The sequence below is a fragment of the Hyaena hyaena genome, unplaced genomic scaffold, assembly GCF_003009895.1.
Source record: "Hyaena hyaena isolate Hyena2069 unplaced genomic scaffold, ASM300989v1 scaffold_0, whole genome shotgun sequence".
NCBI classification, from domain to species: Eukaryota; Metazoa; Chordata; class Mammalia; order Carnivora; family Hyaenidae; genus Hyaena; species Hyaena hyaena.
Genome location: NW_024080632.1, coordinates 5,706,634 through 5,729,510, shown reverse-complemented (window position 1 = coordinate 5,729,510; position 22,877 = coordinate 5,706,634). Strand labels below are relative to the sequence as shown.

The 22,877-nt window shown below is 42.6% G+C and overlaps 2 protein-coding genes across 2 annotated transcripts in view; one reads left to right on the top strand and one right to left on the bottom strand.

The window, feature by feature from the left end:
- Positions 1 to 9,403, bottom strand: part of ACAD10 (acyl-CoA dehydrogenase family member 10) — a 40,683-nt gene extending 31,280 nt beyond the window's left edge. The window contains exons 1-3 of the mRNA XM_039230027.1: positions 9,324 to 9,403; positions 4,828 to 5,027; positions 283 to 431 (exon numbers count right to left, since the gene is read on the bottom strand). Of these exons, the coding sequence (XP_039085958.1) occupies positions 283 to 431; positions 4,828 to 5,027; positions 9,324 to 9,391 (417 nt within the window). The 5' untranslated portion in view covers positions 9,392 to 9,403. The remainder of the gene's footprint in view (positions 1 to 282; positions 432 to 4,827; positions 5,028 to 9,323) is intronic.
- A 66-nt stretch (positions 9,404 to 9,469) lies between these two features.
- LOC120230499 (BRCA1 associated protein) overlaps positions 9,470 to 22,877 on the top strand; it is a 30,694-nt gene continuing 17,286 nt past the window's right edge. Inside the window, exons 1-6 of the mRNA XM_039230128.1 lie at positions 9,470 to 9,669; positions 11,398 to 11,559; positions 12,279 to 12,477; positions 13,746 to 13,935; positions 19,141 to 19,254; positions 21,135 to 21,283. Coding sequence (XP_039086059.1) covers positions 9,588 to 9,669; positions 11,398 to 11,559; positions 12,279 to 12,477; positions 13,746 to 13,935; positions 19,141 to 19,254; positions 21,135 to 21,283 — 896 coding nt within the window. The 5' untranslated portion in view covers positions 9,470 to 9,587. The remainder of the gene's footprint in view (positions 9,670 to 11,397; positions 11,560 to 12,278; positions 12,478 to 13,745; positions 13,936 to 19,140; positions 19,255 to 21,134; positions 21,284 to 22,877) is intronic.

Sequence of the window (22,877 nt, the reverse complement as noted above, 5' to 3'; positions counted from 1 at the left end):
TTTGGTTCAGATCGTGATCTCATGGCTCCTGAGTTCAAGCTCCACACTGGGCTCTCTGCTGTCAGCTAAGAGCCTGCTTTGGATCCTCAGGCCCTCTTCTTCTCTGCCCCTCCCCCGGTTGATCTCTATCTCTTTCAAATGAATAAATTAAAAAAATTATTTTTAATTAAAATGGATTATTAGGTTTTCACTTATTTGCAGTTTAACCAACTTAATGGGTGAGTACTGCATCCAAACTCTAAGCAGAAAGAACATGTAAATTCAAGTACGTTTTTCACTCACGATTTCAGAGCAAAGTCTCTCAAATTGTTGTAAGAAATCTTCTGCTGTTATCTCTCCCCTCATAAATTTCATCCAGGGTCCATTTTCACCACCTGAGATAAAGGCCTTCAGTATGGTTCCAGGAGGGATATCATTTTGTAGTTCCCATTCTATAGGAAGTAAAATATGCAGTAAGTGAAATACATCGAGAGATGGCTGGGGTTTGGGAAGCTCAGGGGAATTACTACCAGTCCCTGTGACACTGCTGTGATCTAGGTGGATTCTCACGGGAATTAGGAGAAATTGGGGAAATGCAAAATCTCAGCCTCAGACCCCCAAGGCAACAATGATACAGAGCGGACACCGCTGCTAAGCGTCGGGTCCTTACCACCTGCTTCACATGACTGGACGCTGCATTATGCATTGTCTTCCTTGGTCTCATTAGCTGCCTCATGTGCCTCGGTCGCTCATACAGTCCTGGCACGTGGCAAGGAAATACATGCCTAATAAGCCGGGTTCTGACAGCTCCAAAACAGGCCCTTCAGTTTGTAAACTGCAACCATCCTTCGTGGCAGTGGAGTTGGTACACAGAAACATTCACTTGGGGGTGTTGTCTTTGCGAAATAAAGAAGAAAATTTCCTTTATGGTGTCAGCGCAGAGCCCGATACAGGGCTCAAACACATGAACGGTGAGATCAATACCTGAGCCAAAATCAAGAGTTGGACAGTCAACCAATTGAGCCACCAAGGCGCCTCTAAAGAAGATTCCGATCCACAAAAAACTCAGGCAGTGAATGGATCAGCATCTGTGTATACGGGGAGCCTTTGGGCAGGTGCTGTGTCTTCTTGTACAAGGTTGTTTTTTCTTTCTAAAATATAGCTGCTGTGGGGCAAATATATATGTAGCAATCATAAGTAGTTCTAACAATAATATACTTTGCACTTTTTTTGTTTTGACTGAGGTAGGGCCTGTGCATTGAAAACATTTGACAATATAGAAAGTATAAAAAAGAAAGTAAAATGACAAGCAATCTCTTTCAGAAATAATCAATGTTACTAATTTGATACATATTCTTCGAGAATAGCAAGATTTAAAGCTCAATCCAAATAATCCTACTTGTTTAATTTGAGAACTAAAGTGTGTAACATTTTTTATGGTCTCAGAATTGGCAAGCGTGTCAGGAAACTGGCACTCTCCTAGACTGTTGATGGGAGTGGAAAGAAGTACAACTGGTATGGAGAGCAAAATTTTAAATATGCATTTGATGTAGTAATTCTACTTCTAGGAATTTCTCCCACAGATATATTTATAAAAGTCAGCAAAAATTATGTACAAGGCTGTTTGTGCAGAATTGCTCACGATAAAAAGAACCAGAAATTTCAGGCTCTGTGCTGCCAGCCAGCTCAGAGCCTAGAGCCTGTTTCAGATTCTGTGTCTCCCTCTCTCTCTGACCCTCCCCTGCTCACACTCACTCTCTCTCTCTCTCTCAGAAATAAATAAAACATTTTTAAAAAATTTTAAAAAAAAGAACTAGAAATTTATATGCATGTTAGTAAATGGCTTATTACATCAACTGTGGTGCATCCATATAATGGAATACCAGTCGAGTGTAAAAACTAGACCAAGGATATGCAAAATAGGGCCTGGGAACCAAATATGTCTCCTATCTGCTTTTATATTTATGTACTACTGTCTATCTCTGTTTTCTTGCTGCAACAGGAGAACTGAACAATTGTGACAGATTGTGTGCCTTGCAAAGCCTACTTAGTTAGCCCTTTATAGAAAAAGTTTCCTACCTAAAACACACCTTGGTAAAGGTTGAACCGACCTGGGAACATTCTAGCCAGGGACATTCTACCCAGGGAGGAGGTCATAGAGGTTTTCACAGAAAAGAAGTTGTTTCTTTTTCTTTTTGTTTGTTTTTTTATTTTTTTTTGAGAGGCAGAGAGAGAGAGAGCAAGAGCATGTGCGCTTGCATGGGGTACAGGCAGAGAGAAGGAGACATAGAGAATCCCAAGTAGGCTCTGCACTGACAGTGTAGGGCTCGAACCCACAAACTACGAAATCATGACCCAAACCTAAGTCAGACGCTTAACCAACTGAGCCACCCAGGTGGTCTGAGAAGTCTTAAAATCATATTAATAACCACCACAAGATTCACTAAGTGTGCAAATCACTCCAGGCACTGTGCCAAGTAATATACTCTTTAGCTCACCATCAAAAGTACAAGTAGGATGTGAACAGGTAGAGGAGGCAGGGAAGGGTAGCTGCCAGCAGAGGGGAGAGAACTTGCAAAGACAGGAGTGTAAACATGTTTGGCAGATTTAAAGAACATCAAGTAGTCCACAGCAGCTAACATGTGGGAAAAGCTATGGCACATGGACAGGAGAGCTAATTTGCAAGAGGCCTTGGAAGCCAAGTGAAAGCTTCTGGGCTTAATCTAAGGGACAAAGCATAGGCACTCGAGGATTTGAAGCAAGGGAGTGAAGGGATGGGATCTGTATCTCAGAAATGTAATTCTGGGTGCTGCATGGAAGGTGGTGCAAAACCCAGAGGGCCAGAGGCAGAGAGAAGAGAAATTGGGAGGCTCATGTGATGGTGCAGATAGGAGAAGATAGGCCCGAACCTGGGCCGAAGCAGAGGGAGTGGAGGAAAGCAAATAGGTTCTCAAGATATTCCGGGTCTCCAGAATGAGAAGAATCCTGTCCAGTGATCTTTGTTTTCTGTAAAAGAGGAGATTCAGCTGTCTGCCAAGTATGAAGGCTTGGATGGGAGAGTAGGGGGCTGCTGGGGAGGTTGGAATGGCCCTGTGGCAAATGCCAGAGGAATATGAGCAGACGAATAGGGAAGCTAAGGGCCCAGCTGCAGCAGGAGCTAAAAAATTGCTCACCAAGTCAGTTTGCTTAGCTGGGTAATGTGAAAAGGAAAACCTCACTAAAATGAAGTCAGGACGGGGCGCCTGGGTGGCTTAGTCGGTTAAGCATCCGACTTTCCGACTTTCGCTTAGGTCATGATCTCGCGGTTCGTGGGTTCGAGCCCTGCGTCGGGCTCTGTGCTGACTGCCAGCTCAGAGCCTGGAGCCTGTTTCAGTCTGTGACTCCCTCTCTCTCTGAGCCTCCCCTGCTCACGCTGTTTCTCTCTCCTAGAAATAAATAAAACATTTAAAAAAAATTAAAAATAAATAAAAATAAAAAAAAAAATAAAATGAAGTCAGGACGCCAGAAGGGGGAGCTCGCATGCCCTTCCAACTCCATCAGTTACAGACACCAAGAGAGGACTCTCCAATGGGAAAGGACGGTGAATTACTGGCCCCAACTGGAAAAGATGTGTATGCTGAACCGACTACCCCACCAGCTCGGATGATGAGAAACCATCATCACAGGGAACTCCTGACTTTCTCCAATGGACTTTTGTTCAAAACAAGCCCTCCCAACTTCCTTTTTTCTCCATAAAATGTTCCTCTCTTTTGTTTGTTGGACTAACCTATCTATGGTTTTGGTCAAAGCTTGCGTGCCCCAAATTGCAATTCTCTGCTATTCCCGAACAAACTCATTTTTGCTGGTTAAATAACGGTTTCATGTTCAAGGTGAATAGTAATTTTTTTACCCAGGGACATATAAAACCTGTACTTGCGTTGGTTTAGCATGGAGAACCGCCCAACCAGCTACCATAGCAGGTCAGCTCTTTGGCCTTTTTTTCTTCCTGCCTGCTGGAATGCGAATGCGATGGCAGGAGGTAATGCAGCCCAAATAGATCAGGAGGTGAAACTAGAAATGAAGAGGACTCGCAGCAGAGCAATACAATAGAAACAACCCGAGTGCCTGACATCACTAAACAACATACTAGCCCCCATCACACACCTGAGCTTTCATGTGCCAGAGAAAGAAACTTTGATCTTGTTTCAGTCACTGTTAAGTTTCCTAACACTTGAGGCCCAAATTAATCCAACTCAAGTCAGTTGAACTGAGTAAGGAAAAAAGTAAACCAGGTGGGGCTGATAAAGGATCAGAGATTAGAGGTTTGGTCTTGAAGGACACAAAGCAGGTTTCTCAGGGAAGCAGCACAGTTCTGAGAAAGGTAGTTAAATTCTACCAACACCAATAACAACAATAACAATGGCAGCTCATCATGTAGTGGGACTTTAAGTTGAGACCTCACTGTGCTAAACAAGTGTCTTCTGTAATTATTTTACTTAACTCTCCCCAAATCCCAAAGAGGTAAGTACTGTCATCAGCCTTAATTTAAATTTTATTTATTTTGAGAGAGAGCGCCCAGTGTGGGGCACAATTTCACGAACCGTGAGATCATGAGCCAAAACCAAGAGTCAGATTCAACCGACTGAACCACCCACGCACCCCTATTAGCCTTAATTTAATGATAAGAAAATGAAGACTCAGGGAAGTTGAATACTTTGCTCAAGGTACTCAGCCACAAAGTGATGCTTGGAGTTTGATTCAAGAGCCAGAGTATCTCCTACTGCCCAAATCTTCCTCTGTCTCCCCTTACCTCACTTCATTCCCTACCCCCAGCCTAGTCTCCAAAAGTCACCCAGAATGAAAGCTCACCTGCAGCCACTCTCCCTGGAGAAGGAATGAGAACTCCACCCATATCAAAAATCACCGCTCTGTAGGGGCCGCCTCCGGAATGTGTCCAGCACCTGGCTCCCTGGTGCCTGCACCGGATGTGTTTCAGGAAGGCTGCCCTCCAAGGCTGCTGGAGTCGTGAGGACTGGAAAAGCCATCTTACATACATGTTGAGGCCAAGACTGCAGGAGAAGACACATGGCACAGCTTGCCTTCATTGCCCCCACTAGAGACCACCATCCGGGAGCTCAGGGTGCCATCTGGACATCTCCACTGATCTCCAGCTAACACTTTAAACCACAACCAGAACTGAACCCTCCCCGACTCCTCCTTTTTCTAAGTTCCTTAGCTCAGTAAAGGGCTCCACCATTCAGCTACCTTCTCAAGCTAGAAAACTGGGATTCACCCCTGACTTCTCTCGGCCCCCCACCTGAGCTGAAACCAGGTGCTCTGTGCTGTCAAGTCTTCCTCCTGAAAGTCGCTGTCTACCTCTCTCCACTTACTACCCACTGATGATCTTGCCCACAGATTACTGCAGCAGCCTAACGGGTCCCCCTGCATCTTCTCAAACCCCCTTCTCATTCTTCACTCTTCAACCAGAGTAAGAGTGCTCTTTCAAAACTGCAAACGTGGCCACATCCTAATGCCACTTAAAATTTTCAGTGGCAGTGGGGCGCCTGGGTGGCTCAGTCAGTTGAGTGTCCAACTTTGGCTCAGGTCATGATCTCACAGTCTGTGAGTTCGAGCCTTGCATCAGGCTCTGTGCTGACAGCTCAGAGTCTGGAGCCTGCTTCAGATTCTGTGTCTCCCTCTCTGCTCCTTCCCCACTCATGTTCTGTCTCTCTCTCTCTCAAAAAATAAATAAATGTAAAATAAATAAGTACATACACACATACCGCACTGCCCTCAAGATAAACTTTCAGTTCCTTAACCTTCCTCAAGAGGCCCTCTAAAATCTGCCCCCAACTGTGGGCAGCCACTCTCTCTTTTCACCTTAATCCAGATGTTGTGGACACGCAGATCCACATGCAGCTTCCTCAGACCCATGACATTCTCCTCCAGCTACCACACTTGGCCTATGCTGTTTCCTTGCCCTAGACTTCTCCTTTCCACCTGTTACCTGGCTAATTCCAAATTGTCCTTTCGGCTCTGGTTTCCCTATCACACTCTTCATGAAACCTCCTCTGGCTATCAGAAACGACAGATGAGAAGTCAGTACCAGGATACCTGGAACTGACCTCCTACACATCGCTGCAACAGGCTCCTGACTGTTCTCCACTTGCCTCTTTTAAAAAATGTTTTATTTATTTTTGAGACAGTGCAAGTGGGGCGGGGCAGAGAGAGAGGGACAAAAAATCTGAAGCAGGCTCTGTGCTGACAGCAGTAAGCCCGATGTGGGGCACGAACCCATAATATCATGATATGAGCTTAGGTCGGATGCTCAACCTACTGAGCCATCTGGGAGACCCCATTTGCTTCTTTTCTAAATGTGCTGTCACGAAGTTCAGGGGGAAAAACCATATACACATAATACACGCATATGTATATAGACTTACACATATATGGGTATAGAAATAAACCAAATATGGCAAAATGTTATTAGTCTATTTAGGTGAAGGGCAGATGATGAAAAGTGGATCATCTAGACATGCTGTAATATTCTTTCAACTTTTCTGTATGTCTGAAATAAAAAGCTGGGGGTAAAAACTAACTAAAGCAAATTCTATTTGCAGTCAGTTCCTCATGAAAATCTTTACACTTTTTGTTTGTATGCTTCTTCTAGAGTTAAAAGCTTACTACAAATCAGGTTTGAACAAAAGTTTGGTAAGACAGCCTGTAAATTTATGGGAGTCACTTCAGTGCCTCCATAAGGATTCAATAAGCTATGTAAGACTGTAAAGAGAGGAAGGATTCTTAAGCAATAAATCTTCAAGATGATACAATGTGTTTTTCCTGTAACTGGAAGTTTGCTGAATTGGGGAGGAAGGCAGTTTTGAAATGAAAAACTTAAAGATTGATTTGCATTGTCAGTTTTACTTCTGTTCATATGCCAAGGCCAAAGTTTATGATGGAAGGAGTTTATTTATAGGCTACTAAAAGCACCAAAACATTTTGTGTCGGGGCTTAACAGAGATGAAAAGTGTCTCTGGGGCCCAAAGGGCTGACTTTCATCTTAACTGAGGATACTAATGGATGAGTGGGCAATGCTCCCATGACCAGCTTGCTTGTTCCTTCCAACTAGAGATGATGGTTCTGTTCTAGCCACTTCCCAACACTCTCTTCAGAGCAGCAAAGCACTGATGTCTGATCCCTCCAGGCTGTGGTACCTGTCCACTGACTGTAACATCTTTCCCTGCTTCATCTGCTGGTAAACTTCTACTTATTTTTACATCACAGCCTCAGTTTTACCTTTCTCTCCTCTGCAGAGGCTTTTCTTTTTAAAAATTTTTCTTTTTTAAGTAGACTCCACATTCAAAGTGGAGCTTGAACTCAAGAATCTCACATTCTACCGACTGAGCCAGCCAGACTTTTTTCTTTTCCCGGGCATGCTCTGGCACTACTTTTTCTTTCTTTCTTTCTTTTTTTTTTCCAACTACTATTGCTTCTCCTCCATACCCTCACTAAAGCATTTGCCCCATTACACAGCAACTAATTGCACACCTATCTGCTCCTGTAACTGTAAGCTCCTCAAAGCAAGGCCTATCTTGCCTTTTCATCTTTGCATATATTCCATCTTTGTGTATATCCATCCCCTGGGGCTTAGGACAGCATCTAGACACATAACAGGTGCTCAGCATAAATGAGCTGGAAGAAAGAATAAAGTGGATGAATCAGAGAATAGGGGAAAGCAGGGGACAGGTTTCATGGTTTATAGCCACAAAGAACTGTTATAAGCCCGACTTGCCCATTGCTAGCTAACAATTCTAGTTCTCTGGAACTGGCATCTTTTTCTGTAACACAGAGAATATTTGTCTTCTTTGTGACTTTCAGAATAATGAGATTAGTATGATCATGTAGATTTGCTCTTAATTTATGCTTTTATAAATATGCACACACAGCATGTGTTGCCACATATTAAGATGGTTTAGTAAAGAGGCTGAGTGTTGGCTTAAGAATCAGATTGCCTGGGTATGAATTCTAGCTCCGCCAGTTATTAAGTGTGAGAGCCTGAGCCAGTTTCTGGGACTCAGGTTCCTCCTCTGTAAATGGGGATAATTATACAGTGGTCTCATACAGTTGTTGTTACTACTGCATGAGATAAAGTACGTAAAGCACTCAAGTTACTACCTGGCACACTATTATCTACTACTGTAATACATTATAAAAAGTCCACATGAGATCTTATATGTTATATGCATATACTATGTGAATACATATATGCATTTTCACGCAATTCTCAACAGGGTGACTTTGGTCCTAAGGGAACAGTTGGCAAAGTCTGGGTACATTTTTGGTTGTCACAACGTGGGGGGGGGGGGGAGGTGCTACCAGTATGCCGGTAAACATCCTATAAAGTATAGGACACACACCCCACAAAAAATTATCAGGACTCAAAATGTTAATAGTGCAAAGATTGAGAAACCCTGATATACACCGTATATTGAAACATTATTTCACAGGGTGCAGTGACAAGCTAACAGACATAAATCACGTGGTCATGTTATAGGCATATATTGTTCATGTCCCTAGGACGTGCTGTGACACATCTTAGATATCCTTACAGCATATGCTTGGAATAGCATTCTGTCATGTATGTGCCATGTAGGTAGTGATTGTGGCTCTTAATGTCTATATACTAAAGGTAATCTGACGTACTGGAAAAGAAAGATGAACTTAAGAAAAGTGATACATAGAGAGCCACTGGCTCTATTCATTTAATATTCACGGCTGTATACGATCCCAGTTTTATGCAACTTAGTTCAAGGTCACACAACTGATCAAGGTCGACTCCCTAAGAACAGGAACTATGTGTGTTTATCTTATTCACGAAAATATCCCATCACCCCACCAGTGCTTAGGCTCTAAGTAAACATTTGTGAAGCGATGGGGCGGAGAGTAGGGCCCAGATCTAGCTCCAGCACCATGCGCTTAACCAGGCCACCGCCGTAGATAGTCAGAAACCCTGCAATCGAGTCCCTATTTCTCAAGGGCTTTCAGAGAAGCGGATTCACCTCTCTGAGGTGTAGCACACTTATCTGTAAAGTGTGGCTAACACAAAACAACTCGAGCGAGGGGTCAAACATAACAAAGGCAAGAGGTCGTATGGCACGGTTCCTCAGACAACTCGGACCGCTCACATAGCCGAGGACCCCCTCGCCGTCGGCTGAAGTAGGTTGAGGGCAAGGCCTCTCACGTAGGTAAACTGGGGCCTGGGCGCAAACCCACCGATTGGCCTAATGCGGCAGCCACTGCCCTCAGTCTTCGTAACGTTGCTCCTTTCCAAACTCTTCAAGATCTCTCCGAGGGCGCAAACTCACCTCCGCGCTGGCACGCCAGTCACGTGGCCACCTCCCCGTCCAATTGGCGCTCGCGCTGGTCCGCGCATGCGTAACCTCACGGGTCGACGACGGCAGCCGGGAGGCGGAAGTGGAGGTTGTTGTGGCTCGGCTGCTCGCGACCCAAGCGGCGGCCCCGGCGCTGAGGCGGTGGCAGCGCTGCCGACCCTGGGCCTTTTGGCCTCTCGGCTCGCCTCCTAGCCTCGTCTGAGCCCGCCGGGGCCCGCGCCGGCCAGCGCCTGCCCTATGAGTGTGTCACTGGTTGTCATCCGACTGGAGCTTGCGGAACACTCGCCCGTCCCCGCCGGCTTCGGCTTCAGCGCCGCCGGTGAGTCCCGCGGCTTCGCAGCCTTCCTTCTAGCCCCGCGCCTGGGCCCCGGGAAAGGCGGTGGCGAGGATCTTTGTCTTAGGAAGAAGCTGAGAGGTGGTTGAGATTCCTCTCATTCCACCCATCCTAAATAGGCCGGATGTCATCTCTGGGAAGTCCTTCCCGGCCCATCCTTCCTGGTGCCTTCCCACGGTCACCCTTTTTACCTGGCACGTCGCCCTCTCTACCTTGGGTTAGAGTCAAGTTTTGTAAGTTACTTTCCTCTAGGCTTTGCGAAGGCAGCGACAGCATCCCAGAGATGCTGACGGTTTGTGTTTGATTAAATCATTCCTCTTTCGAAGAATATGTATTTAAGCACTCTGCATCCATAGTAATAACTAACGAAAATTAGTACACTTCCTGTGTCCCAGCACTGTATGAAGCAGTTTGTATGCGTTATCTTTAACTATCTTTACAAGAACTCTTATTAGGTAGATGGGTGGTATGCCCCTTTTACAGAGTGGGAAACTGAAGCCCGGTGATTGAATGACTTGCCCACAATTATCTGCAGGTGGTAAAACTGGGATTCTGACTTAAAGCTGGACTTGAGAGTCACACAGTCTCTTTTGGGGGCGAATGCAGCTATGACTGTGTTCCGTAGACCTTAAGCAATTACCTAACAATAACAGTTTTTCAAGAAGAAATTACTGAATGCCCACTATCTGTTGGAGCTTTAGTTGTTTGCAGAATCAGACATGGTCCCAGCTTTAATGGCTCCAGCAGCTCATTGGGGACAGATGAATTAAATAATTGCAGAATTATTATTAAATAATTATAGAATTACAACTGTTAAAAGCGCTGTGAAGGAAAGCAAGAGTTTGGGAAGGTATTACATGGGAATCTCTCTGGTTTGAGGAGGGAGCCGAGGGCAGGTAGAGATGGTGTCCTTAGAAACTGAGCGTGTGAATTTTGGAGCTGCAAATTAAAAGTTGAATAGGATTTAATGGGTCTGTGCACCTTTCAAAGACTGCAAGTGTACTCTGAGTTCTGAAAGTCAGCCTAATGTATATTAGGTACATACACATCTCTAAATGGGTCATTCATTGATTCGAAAAAACTTTAAGGAGCTTGCACTGTGTGCTAGGCACTGTGATATAAGTGCTGGGGATACAGTGGTGGACAAAACAGACCTGGCTCCTGCTCTGATAGAACTTGTATTTAGGATATTTCAATTGAGTCTCCCAAGTTCCTTTTCCATTTTTGTGTGTTTCATTGATTTAAGACCTTGATCACAGATTTTCATGGTATGATTCATGGCATGAGGCTAACCCAGGGTGTTTAAGAAGACAACTGCTAAAGGTTTTTGAAACTTTTGTTTATTAATGGACTTGATACCTTCATTTGGGGCTCAGCACAGTTTCACTTTACTGGAGATCACTAAAAGTGTTGGTTCATCTGGGCGTAATCACTGTCGAACTTTCTCTAAAGCTTTTATTCTTGTTAATTTGCTTTAAAATGCATGATTTCACTAGAACAGCCCTGGATTTCTCAGTTTATTGCACTGGGTGTTTATTGACCATCTCCTGGGCACTGAGGAGCCCCAGAGGTGAGTGGGATGGACACCACAAAGGCATCTTAATATCTCAGGGAAGGGCAGCAGAGAGGAAAGGGAAGCTTATCGATGGATACATTGAAAGTGGAGAAGAGCTTGTTTTATTATCAGATATTAATCATTCATGTGTTCTTTAGCCGGGGAAATGTCTGATGAGGAGATCAAAAAGAAGACACTAGCTTCAGCTGTAGCCTCTCTAGAAGGGAAGTCACCAGGGGAAAAAGCAGCAATCATACATCAGCATCTTGGTCGTCGAGAAATGACAGATATGATCATTGAGACCATAAAGTCCAATCCAGGTATGCTTTCTAAAACCCTAGACTCATGCAGCATAAGCCCCTGGTTACCTGTGTTATACATGTTATTCAGTGAGCCCATGGTTTTGATCTCTAGCATACTTTTATCTTTCACTACCTGTGTGCCTTATTTGAGGCTGTCAAGCCAGATTTCAGTTTCTCCAAATATTTCTCCTAAATTAATAATAACAACATGGGTTGACAACTTTATTCAGTGAAGAGAGCTACTTGCCAACTAGGTTAGTGGCAGATCATGAATGAATCTAGATAAGCACATTGTGTCTCCACACACACACACACACACACGCACGCACGCACGCACGCATGCTCTTTCAGCTCACTCCAACCCAGAGCCTGGATGTATGCTACATCTCCAGTATGAAGATGGTCAGAACTGGTAGGTTTGGTTCTCAGAATTAATAGCCCTGCATGCCCCACTTAGGAGCACATGATGGAAGACACCTGCTTTTATTATGGTACTGCCAAATGTAAGAGCCATCCTTAAGTTTCTGCAGGTATTAATGACATTTTTATGGGACAAAGAGTGCTACAAGTTTAGATATGTCCCAAAACTTGACTGTTGTGTAAATATATTTCTTACCACAATTCATTACAGTTTCTCTGTCAAAGTTTATTTTTCTGACTCAGAATTTTAACCTAATTAGAATCCTTCCACCTATTGCCTGTCAGTTTATAATCTACTAATCTTTGATTTGTGAAAGATGAGCTGAAAGCCACAATGGAAGAAAGGAAGTCTTCAGAAGCATCTCTCACTGCACAGAGAAGTAAAGATCAAAGTATAGAATGCATAAACGCTGCTCCCGATTCTCCATCCAAACAGCTTCCAGACCAGATTTCGTTCTTTAGTGGAAACCCATCAGTTGAAATAGTTCATGGTATTATGCATCTATACAAGACAAAGTAAGAAAAAACCTTTTCCTTTTGAGTTGGTTTGTTTTTTGTCTTAGGGCACTGAAAACATTCTTGCCATGAAGGGAAGTGGATATTTAAGCTTCAAAAGGATAGTACTTTCATATATTGTGTGTTAGAGAATTCTCAGATGTTTTATATATGGTTAATCTTACAGGTTGGGTCGTAGTTTCTTCTTATGAAAGAAACATGTAGATACACTTGAGAAAATACCTAAGAAAATATTCCCCGAGAAGGTAGGCTTGCAAGATGATTGGAAAGTTGAAAGACAGGAGGATAAAAAGGAAAAGAAAAATTATAAATGATTCATAACATCATTGTGCTCTCCTATCCCCACCAAATCTTTACTAAAGAAGCTGTGAAGTCAGTTAATGGATTACAATGTCATCATCTCTTTTTACCTTTTTTGTGGTCCAAACAAAACTTACAACAAGCCAAAGGAAAGGAAGCATTTGGCTAGATAATCAATAAGCTGGGTTCTCAGCCCCTTAGATAATTGGTAGCTGATCTCTTTAAAGCCTCTCCTTGTCCTAACGTGTTTGCTAGGTCCCCACTGGGAAACAGTGGGCACTCAGGTCACCATTTTGGATCACAGCTGTTGAAGTGAGTTTGCAGCATTTCAGAAGCAAATGCATTGCGGGAAGTTTTTTCTTTTCCTCTATCTCAGCTTTTCCTACCCAGCAACACTTTCTGTAATCTTCAGAGTCACATCTTCATAGTCCTGAATTCTTTCTTATATTTAGAACTCTCTTCTAGATCCCTTGAGAGAAGTCCATAGTTGGAGTTGCCCATTAGCATGTAGATTGAGACTCTGGCCGCCTCTCTTTCTTCATGGGGACAGTTTTCTTTAACTTCCAGAATAGTGATTTTAAAATTTAAAAATGAAGAAGAAAAGAAAAACAGAGTTGTGCTTCTAAGTTACCTAATGAGAGATTATTGTTGAAAAGCTAATGAGAATAAAACACAAACTGCAGATTTATAACACGCTTTTAACTGAAGACTAAAAATTTCAGTGGTGGGTGTAATATAGGCCATTTCAAAGCTTGCCATGAGCTCCATTGCAGATATGTTGAAGGGATTCTGCTTTTACCCAGGTAGTGTGTTTTCAGGTATTATATGTAACACTGTTTAAGTTGATCTGTTGAGTAACATAAGGTTTATTTTTTCCTATTTTTTTGGACATAAAAGTTGTCTAATTAGTGTTGTCTGAACTAACCATACCTCATCTATTCAAGACAGTCTAATTATTGTCTTATTAGTAAGATGACCTCCTTAAAAGAAGATGTGAGGCGCAGTGCCATGCTGTGTATTCTCACAGTCCCTGCTACAATGACCAGTCATGACCTTATGAAGTTTGTCGCCCCATTTAATGAAGTAATTGAACAAATGAAAATCATCAGAGACTCTACTCCAAATCAATATATGGTGCTGATAAAGTTTAGTGCACAGGTAAAAGTTAAGATATTAAAAATCTCTTTGCCACAGAAACTGTGTTTTTGAAACTGTGTGATACTAGCCGTGTGTGATTTACATTTTGCACTTGAAGATTCTGGATCTGTACCTATCTTTTAGGGTATTGTTGTCATTCTAGAAGCCCTCCTAAATTCATTAGCGGACACAGAATGCTAATTCATACCCATAATTTTTTATAGAGCGGATTGGGTATGAAATCTAGGGCCGTGTTTGTTTATCCAGTAGTAACTACTCCAGGAGAGCAGTAGTTTCCAAACTTTTTGAAATGGATACCATATTCTTATTTGCCATTATAACACTGTGCCCCTGCTGCTTTCATTCCCCTTTCAAAAATTATTATTTGGCACATTTTAGAAAATAAAATCCATTTTATATTCTTTATTTTGGTGATGAAGGATTTGGGGATGTTCCTTGAAGTATCAAAGATGCTTTAGAGTTCTGATTGGAAACCCCTGCTACAGAGAGACAGAAGCAGTGAAAGGATGGTGATATTTTCCATTATGAAAAATACTTGCACATTATTGCAGATACTTTTTGATGTAAGAAGGTTTTGCCATTCACTTCATTTGTTGCATTTAGCAACATTTTCCAGGGACCTCAATTATAAAAGTGTTGGAAAATATTCTCTTGGTTTTATATTTTCATTCTGAAGAACATGCCTTCATATTTGTATGGATATGAAAATAAGATCAGCTTTAGGTGTTATCCAAGGTTATTAAAATGCCATCCTATCCGTTGGTTTTAATTTGTTGTTTTTTTTAATTGCCTGTTACATCTGTCCGTTCATGAGGTTTAAAAATACAGCTCTGTCAAAAGGTACGTCTTTTGCACCTCATTGGTAAACAGCCTTCCTGAATTTGCCCCATATCAACAGTTCTGGCTTGCCGATTGACAAAGAGTGGGTGTGCCTTTGGATCATTTGCCATTGCTTCTGAGCAGTTACCAAGATTTGTGGGTGAAAGGGAGCCGTGACACGAGGCGTTGTGTTGTCTTCTCCTTCCTCGTTGCAGAAATCCAGAGTTGATGACAGTAGCAGTCATTCATTGGCCGGGGGGAGGAAATTAAGAGAAGTAAGGGATGGATTATGTTTGTGCCTGTTCCATAGGCCACAGAAAGAGAACCCTTAGTGTGGCCCTCTGTGTACAAGAGGGTACGTGATTGTTATCTTTAACCTTACAGAATACCCCATCGTTGAAGTGAGATGCTTAAAATAATGAACCTTCCTGCATGCAGACTTAGACTTCCCAAGGTGACAGTGAGAACCGAAAAGCATTTAAACAGCTGTGTTCTCTGTCAGGAGACCTTCTATGGTCCCTGAAGAGCTTTGCCAACAGTGGGCAAGTGGTACCTTTTAAGTGTGGTAGCACATGTAATAGGAAGGATAATGATGATAATATGCAGTCTTACCGACTGCTTAATCTACACCACTCGCTACGCCAAGTGCTTAATGTGCATTATCTCCTGTAGTCCTCACTACAGCCCTGTGAAGTAGAAAAGTACTGTCATTATCCTTGTTTTACAAATGAGGAAACTGACTGCAGAGAGAAGTTAGTGGTTTGCCCTCAATGACTGAACTGAGATTTGAGCCCTCGCTTTAATCCTAGGACATACGCTTCTGCCAGTAGGAAGGGATAAAAATGGGGAAGGGGAGATAGTCACTGTTGGCAAGGAATTGTGTAATGGCAATATTTTAGTTACAGCTTCTACTTAACAATTAAGGGAGATCAGCAAGTAACAGGAAAAGTTACTGAAACATATTGGGGGGAAAAACATTTAAGAGCTTATCAGACTTTTTAAATAGCCTGAAGTCTGATAAACCTACAAACTGTAGCAAGGGCCACCCTTTGTGGTGCGCAGGTAACGCTGTGGAAAGTTTCTTTTCCTGTTCACGGATTTTCTTTGTACTTCTGCAGTCTCTCCACCTGTCTTTTGATCAGATGTATGTTGCCCAAGTTCACGGACATTAGTTCTGAGACAAATGAAGCAGTGTGCTGGCTCCTCCCCATGGAGATAGTACCCTTGATCTGAGAATCATGAGTTGTATTATTTATTGCTGATGTTAGATCTTAGGTTCTGAGGCTTATCCTATCAGGGATTTTCTGAGTTCTAAAAACACTTTCCCGGTATAAGACTTGAAGTTGTTAAATTAATACTGGGCCCTAATGAAAAAACAGAGTCAAAAGGTAAAAACTATTAAGTACTTACAAGATGCTTTTCACCTATTAGCTCGTTGTCCTCTCAGCAATGCTATGAGGTAGGTGTTGTTACTCTCATCTTTTATAATTGAGGAAACACGCATGGATAAGTCACCTGCCCAAAGCCAATTAAGTGTTAAGAGTTTTCAAACACAGACAGCCAGAGTCTGTAGCCTGGGAAACTAACTGCATTCTTACTCCTTTCTTTTTCTCACCAGAGACCTTTTTTTTCCACCAGAAAACAATTTTTTAATGTTTTTTATTTATTTCTGAGAGAGAGAGACAGCATGAGCAGGGGAGGGGCAGAGAGAGAGGGAGACACAGAATCTGAAGCAGGCTCCAGGCTCTGAGCTGTCAGCACAGAGCCCGACGCGGGGCTCAAATCCACGAACCATGGTATCATGACCTGAGCTCAAGTCGGACGCTTAACCAACTGAGCCACCCAGGCGCCCCTCAGCAGAGAATTTTTAAAAAGATTAATCCTCTGTATCTCTTGAACTTCTTTTGGCCTCAGCTTTATGCTGTAGTTGTTCTAGAGTGGTACGCTTGTGTGGTTGTACTGTGACTGTCAGGAAACTCAGTCTTCGGATAAGGAATTTATAATTCATCAGAATACAGGAAGGCAGGAGGGGGTCCAGTTTTGTAGTTCTCAGGGACCAAAAAGGAGAGAGAAGCTCTCCGAAGAGTATGTTGGCTCCCTTTCACTTGCACACTTAGGACAGCCTAGGAGACCTATCTTTTGAGAAGTAAAAATATATTCTCCACACTATGGTTTTGATCACTGTGACAGTAAAGGAACCTTGATCATAATGGGTTTCTCTTTTTCTGACTTTATCCTGGGAAGAGAACAATTAGAATAAAAGACTCGCAAAAAACAAAAGCTGAGTTTCTTAAAATGTTGGGCCCTATACAATGCAAGCATTTTAGATAAAAGAGCTGTTTCTTCTATGTTTTTTTGCAGTTTGCTTCAGGCTTTTGTTTTGTGCATTTCAGGGGTGGGCTGAAGTAGGAACCATGTGTATTTTGTTCTCTACTCTGGTCCTAACACATGGCCGTGCCTGGCGCATGTTGGGTGCTCAGTAAATATCCAGAGAAGTGAAGCTACATTTCCAATACCGAGATTTTAAAGAAAGAGACCCACGTGTTCAAAAAATATATTTCCTTGTCATAGATACATAACTCCCACAACAAAAGAATCACTTGCCTGGTGTTGAGTAGATTTTGTCACATGCTCAGTATCACAGATTTTGGCCCTTCCTCTAAGGAAGCTTGGTCACTTAGCAAGCATTCACAGAGCTGGAGGTCTCAGGAGGAGTCTGCCTTTCCTCAGCTGGCACATGTGTAGCCCGCTCCTGGTGGTGCTTGAGGCCCAGAAGAGCTGACCTGTGGCCCTCACTTCCAGTGGTCACTTCCTTCGGTATACAAATTCATTTGCTCACTGTGTTGCTTACTCATCCAAAGCATTTGAAGCAAAAGACATTGCTTTTGAAGCATGGGAGAAGCCATTTTAGATTGCCCCTTCTTAATACTTAAGAGATTTATTGTCCAAGAACTGGCTGTTAACATTTTGAAGTCAGGGGGTGGCTCAGTCAGTTAAGCATCTGACTTGGGCTCAGGTCATGATCTCACAGTTTGTGAGTTCGAGCCCCACATTTGGCTCTGTGCAGCCTTTAAAAAAAAAAATTTTTTTTTTTAAGTTAAAATGCACTGTACTCAATACAGGTTGTTTCCTGAAAAGGAAGCTCCCACCCTGCTCTCTTAAAAATAAATAAATAAATAAATAAAAATCTGTGTTCAGATTTGATCATCCTTCCTCAGCTGCTTAGTTCATTTGGTCATATTAAGAAAGCATAAGTAATCAAGAATCCACACTTGAATTACATCATTGGAGTGAAATTAAAAGCTTCTAAGAAGCTTACAATCTTTTGCTAAAAGGTTCAGAATCCTATGAGGGTAGACAGGCAAGACTCTTGCCTGGTACAGACTTGAATCTCTTCCTAGAGGCTGACAAAGTGGCATTTCCTTTTGCAGAACAACTCCCCCCACACATTTGTCTACGTTGGTAGGGCCAAAGCACACAACTTCCTGTGTTTGGATTAACGCCCATGTGGGAGTAAAATCTAGACAAACCTCGCTCGGCCTCTCAGATGCCTCTAAAAATTGCTGAGTTTAAAAACTGAAATCATCTCTTTGTTATTTTTTAGTAAGGCTACAATAGAAGGTTTGATTGACTTGTGTTCGTATTCACAAATGCACAGGTGCCTTTGCATCCTTACCTACAGAGGACCATTTTCCCTGAGTCTATCTATCTTCCACTTCAAGGAATAAGACCATTTGTATTTTAAAGACTGGTTTATCTTAGACCTCCTGATCTTGGCCAAGGGTTTTGCTTTTGATATTAGGTTGTTTAAAACCTCCCAATGGGATCCTTATTTATGGTGTATTATTATTTTGGTTTATTGAAGAGAAGGAGTTGGCTTTTTACTCCAGACAAGTACCTGTGGTCCTTTACTCTCCCTAACACAAATGCTGACGTCTTTTAAAAAAAGACTCTTTCCTAACAATCGTCAGTTATGATTGAGTTCTAAGCTTTGCAAAAATAAAGTGTTTGCTTTCAGCTACTGAGAAAGTGCTGACTTGAAGAAAAAAATATTGATATCAAGGGAAATGATGACCGTTGTTGGTTGAATATTAAAGTCATACTGGCTGTCAGCTTATTGCACTTCAGCAGCTTCTGCTGGTTTAAGAGAGATTGTTGTGTGTCGGGAAACATTGTAGAGACGCAGGCTATTGACCTGCAGAGTTTGACTCACCTGTGAACCTGCTTCCTGCTTCCATAGATGGTACTTTTGACAGTTGCTTTCTCTCCTAAGTATAAATTTTAAACGCTGATGAAGAGAATAATTGAAGCTATGCATCTTGAATAAAAAGCATGTTTTCAGGATATCTCTCTTAATGTTTTCCTTTTCTCCATTGGTATTCCTAGGCTGACGCAGATAGTTTTTATATGGCGTGCAATGGCCGCCAGTTCAACTCGATAGAAGATGATGTTTGCCAACTGGTATATGTGGAAAGGGCGGAAGTACTAAAATCTGAAGATGTAAGTGTGCATCATTCTTATATTTTATATACACATACATATACATATATGGGTGTATATACATATATTACCCATATACATATGGAGAAAGAGAGGAACGAAGAGTGATTACGTTGAATACAAGGTTTCTTTTTAGGGCGATAGGAATGTTCTAGAATTACATAGCGGTGAAGGTTGTTCAGTCGTGTGAATGTACTAAAACTCACTGAATTATACACTTAAAAACGATAGATTTTATGTTATATGAATTTTATCTCAGTTTTTTTAAAAGTATCCCAAAATGTTAAAAAAAAATCTGTTACTGAAACTGAGTGTTCATCTATCCCAGATTAATGAAACATCTCCTAGAGCCTAAAAGGAAGTGTTTTTGCTTCAGATATCAGCCCTTAATCCCTGTCCTGTTTCTTAACTCTGTTTAGATAACAGTTTGTAATTGGTTTGCCATCATCCATGGGACCTTTTTTTACAAAAGGTGCCCACTTAGATCACTTATAAAGAAATAAGTAGATTCAACTCTATTATATTTTTAAGATTTTCTTTCTTTTATTTTATTTATTTTTTTTTTTAAATTTTTTTTAATGTTTTTATTTATTTCTAGGAGAGAGAGAGACAGCGTGAGCAGGGGAGGGTCAGAGAGAGAGGGAGATACAGACTCTGAAACAGGCTCCAGGCTCTGAGCTGGCAGTCAGCACAGAGCCCGATGCGGGGCTCGAACCCACGAACCGCGAGATCATGACCTAAGCGAAAGTCGGATGCTTAACCGACTAAGCCACCCAGGCGCCCCAAGATTTTCTTTCTTTTAAAGGAGACCTTAAAGGTCTTTTTACCTTGAAATCAGCTTGATGGAAAGAAGTTCTAGTTTGATTGTTCTATCATTAGATCAGGTAAAATAAAAATTGACAGATGGTAAAATCAGGCTTACTTTATGCCAGGTGCTCTGCAAGGCTTCGGTTTTAGAGATTCTTTTCTCTAAATGAATATGGCTTCTTCAGAGATTTCCTATAAAAAGCTATTCTTCAGGGACCATAGATTAATGTGATTTTTCTCAGCATGTCCTTATGTGTATGTCCCATCTTTGCTTCAAGAATTCCTGTTCGCTTTGCAGCTGGCAGAGCTCAAGTGACACATCACTGTCTTGGGCGGGGGGGAGGTGGGGAGGCTTTCTTGACCACAGACCATTATGCCCCTGATTTCACACCCTGTTATAGATTCCTGAACTTTTCTTACATAGCAGTTATGACCACTGATAATTATACTTTTTTATACACTTGACTTTTATCTCTATCTATTAGATTATAAGCTCTGTGAGGACAAGACCTGACCTTGTTCTTTTGCACTTGGCTAATCTGCTTTGCTCAGCATTGTTCTACATCTAGATAGCAAGGACTCAATGTGTGTGTTTTAATGAATAAATAAATCAGTGTTATTGATGCTATTATCACTTATTAGGAAGTGTTACGTTTTCATTTACTCTGTGGAAAAATCAGTCTGTCCTATTTATACTCTGCCACCTTTATTCATTTGTGTTCTTTTAGAGTTCCAGACCCTTAGAAGTAGAGCTGGGAGTCTGGTAACGTTTGAGATTCTCTGTTAAGCTTTTGGCAGCCAGTCTCCCTTTCCAAAGTATCAGCTCTTTGAGGGCAGAGATCTTTGTGTGCTTGTTCTCCCCCATACCCACAGTGCTGGGAGTATAAAGGGTGCTCAGTCAGTATTTGTGGTATGACTGAAAATCTTAGCAATTTAAATTACTTGCACAGAGCAGAAATGTTGAAAACATCCTACCAGGAGTCAGAAAGCAACAGGAAAACTAGTTAGCTCAAAACGTATCTCTTAGAACTGTGGAGGAAGAGTCAGGCTTCTTCTGAGCTGTTTCCCTGTAGGGTGCCAGCCTCCCCGTGATGGACCTGACCGAGCTCCCCAAGTGCACGGTGTGTCTAGAGCGCATGGACGAGTCCGTGAATGGCATCCTCACCACGTTATGTAACCACAGCTTCCACAGCCAGTGCCTGCAGCGTTGGGACGACACCACGTGAGTGTGGCGCAAGTTCCTCACCATGCCAAAGCCTGTTATCACCTTTCCCAGGATTAAAAATAGCCACCACCAAAAATGAACCATTCTAAGAGCTTGACTTTATACACCCGGGCGCTATAATGGTAAAGGGGTCACGCGGAAGGGCCTTCCATTTTTCTTCACTTTCCTCTGTTTGCATGGGAATCGGCATCCTTAGACCACGTCATTCTTAGTGGGCTGATTTAGAATCCTTATGGAATTTACAAAAGCAGCAGGAATTGTTTGCTTCTAAGAGCCAGAGAATGAGAGGGGGGAAAAAAAAAAGGAAAGCTTAGCTTTGAGGCTCTTAGACCACAGATGAAATCTAGGTCTGAAGTCTCATTCATCACCTGCACTTGAGGTTTACCATTTACTCTGGCTTTCTTACCAATTGGGCTGTCATAGTCTCACATTTTCGATTTCGTGTGCTGTTGATGGCTCAGTGGCCAGTGGTAGTAGCAGTCACTGAGCATGAAGCACACGCATGCCTACACCTTCCTGTTTCCCAGGGCAATAGAGGCCTTATTTGTAGAGTGGCATCTCACAGGCACAGAACTGAGGGGTAAGCTGTATCTTGGTTTTTTTTTTGTTGCTTTGTTTTGTTCTGTTTTGTTGTGTTGTGTTATAAATCAAGGGTTGCTGCTCCCTTTGTAAACTGCTGTGGGACTTAGCTAGAAAAGTAAATTAGACACTGGCCTGGGTTTCCAGTACACAGAGCAAGACACAGAATCAAATAATTGCACAAATAAACGTGCAGTCACAGCTGTAACAGGTGTTACAGAGAAGCAGTGTGCGGCGTTATGACTAGGGAATTAGGCCCTGATACAGAGCTGCCCGAGAATTGCGGTCTCTAGGAGGGCGAGGAGGCGTTAACCGGGGAAAGACAGGGGCCTGAGAGAAAGCAGTGTGAGGACGGGGGTGTGCACGGGAAGGACAAGATCACGTGGCAAAACCCAGACGTTAGGAAGGTGAACATCCAGAGGAATCTGTTCTCCACCCCAAGTGGCCAGAAGAATCCCAGCTTTCACAGAGCAAGGACCTTGTCTGGCTTGTTCACTGCTGTGCCCTCACCTAGCAGGGGACCTGGCACATTGTAAGGAGCCCAGAAAATACTCTTGAACAAACAAATAAACCCTGGGTTTTCCCTTGAAAAAAGCCACACTGAGATGTGCGTGCTCCATAAAGTATTTATTTGTATCTTATGTCCTTGTGTCTGTCCACTACACTGTTTTGGACGCTTCTTTGTTTCCTGCCACTACCATTCTATTCTCAGGGCAGGTTAACTGCCCCAGGATGTAGCATTTTAAAGTTAGAAGTTGGCTCAGGGACCATAGTGTCCAGCTTCCTCATTTTACAGAGAAGGTAACTGAGGCCCCGACACGAAGCATAGCATGTTGAAAGCATCCTGCAGGGAAGGCCGGAACTGGGACTGGAATTCATCCATCTGTATGGACAAACCGGACAGCTGTCCTCAAAAACAGTTCTTTCAGCAAGTGGGTTTCAGGCCTCTGCACGGAATAGTGCCGTGGGGGGATGGGAGAGAATCCAAGGTAGATCCTCCGCAGGGAAGTTC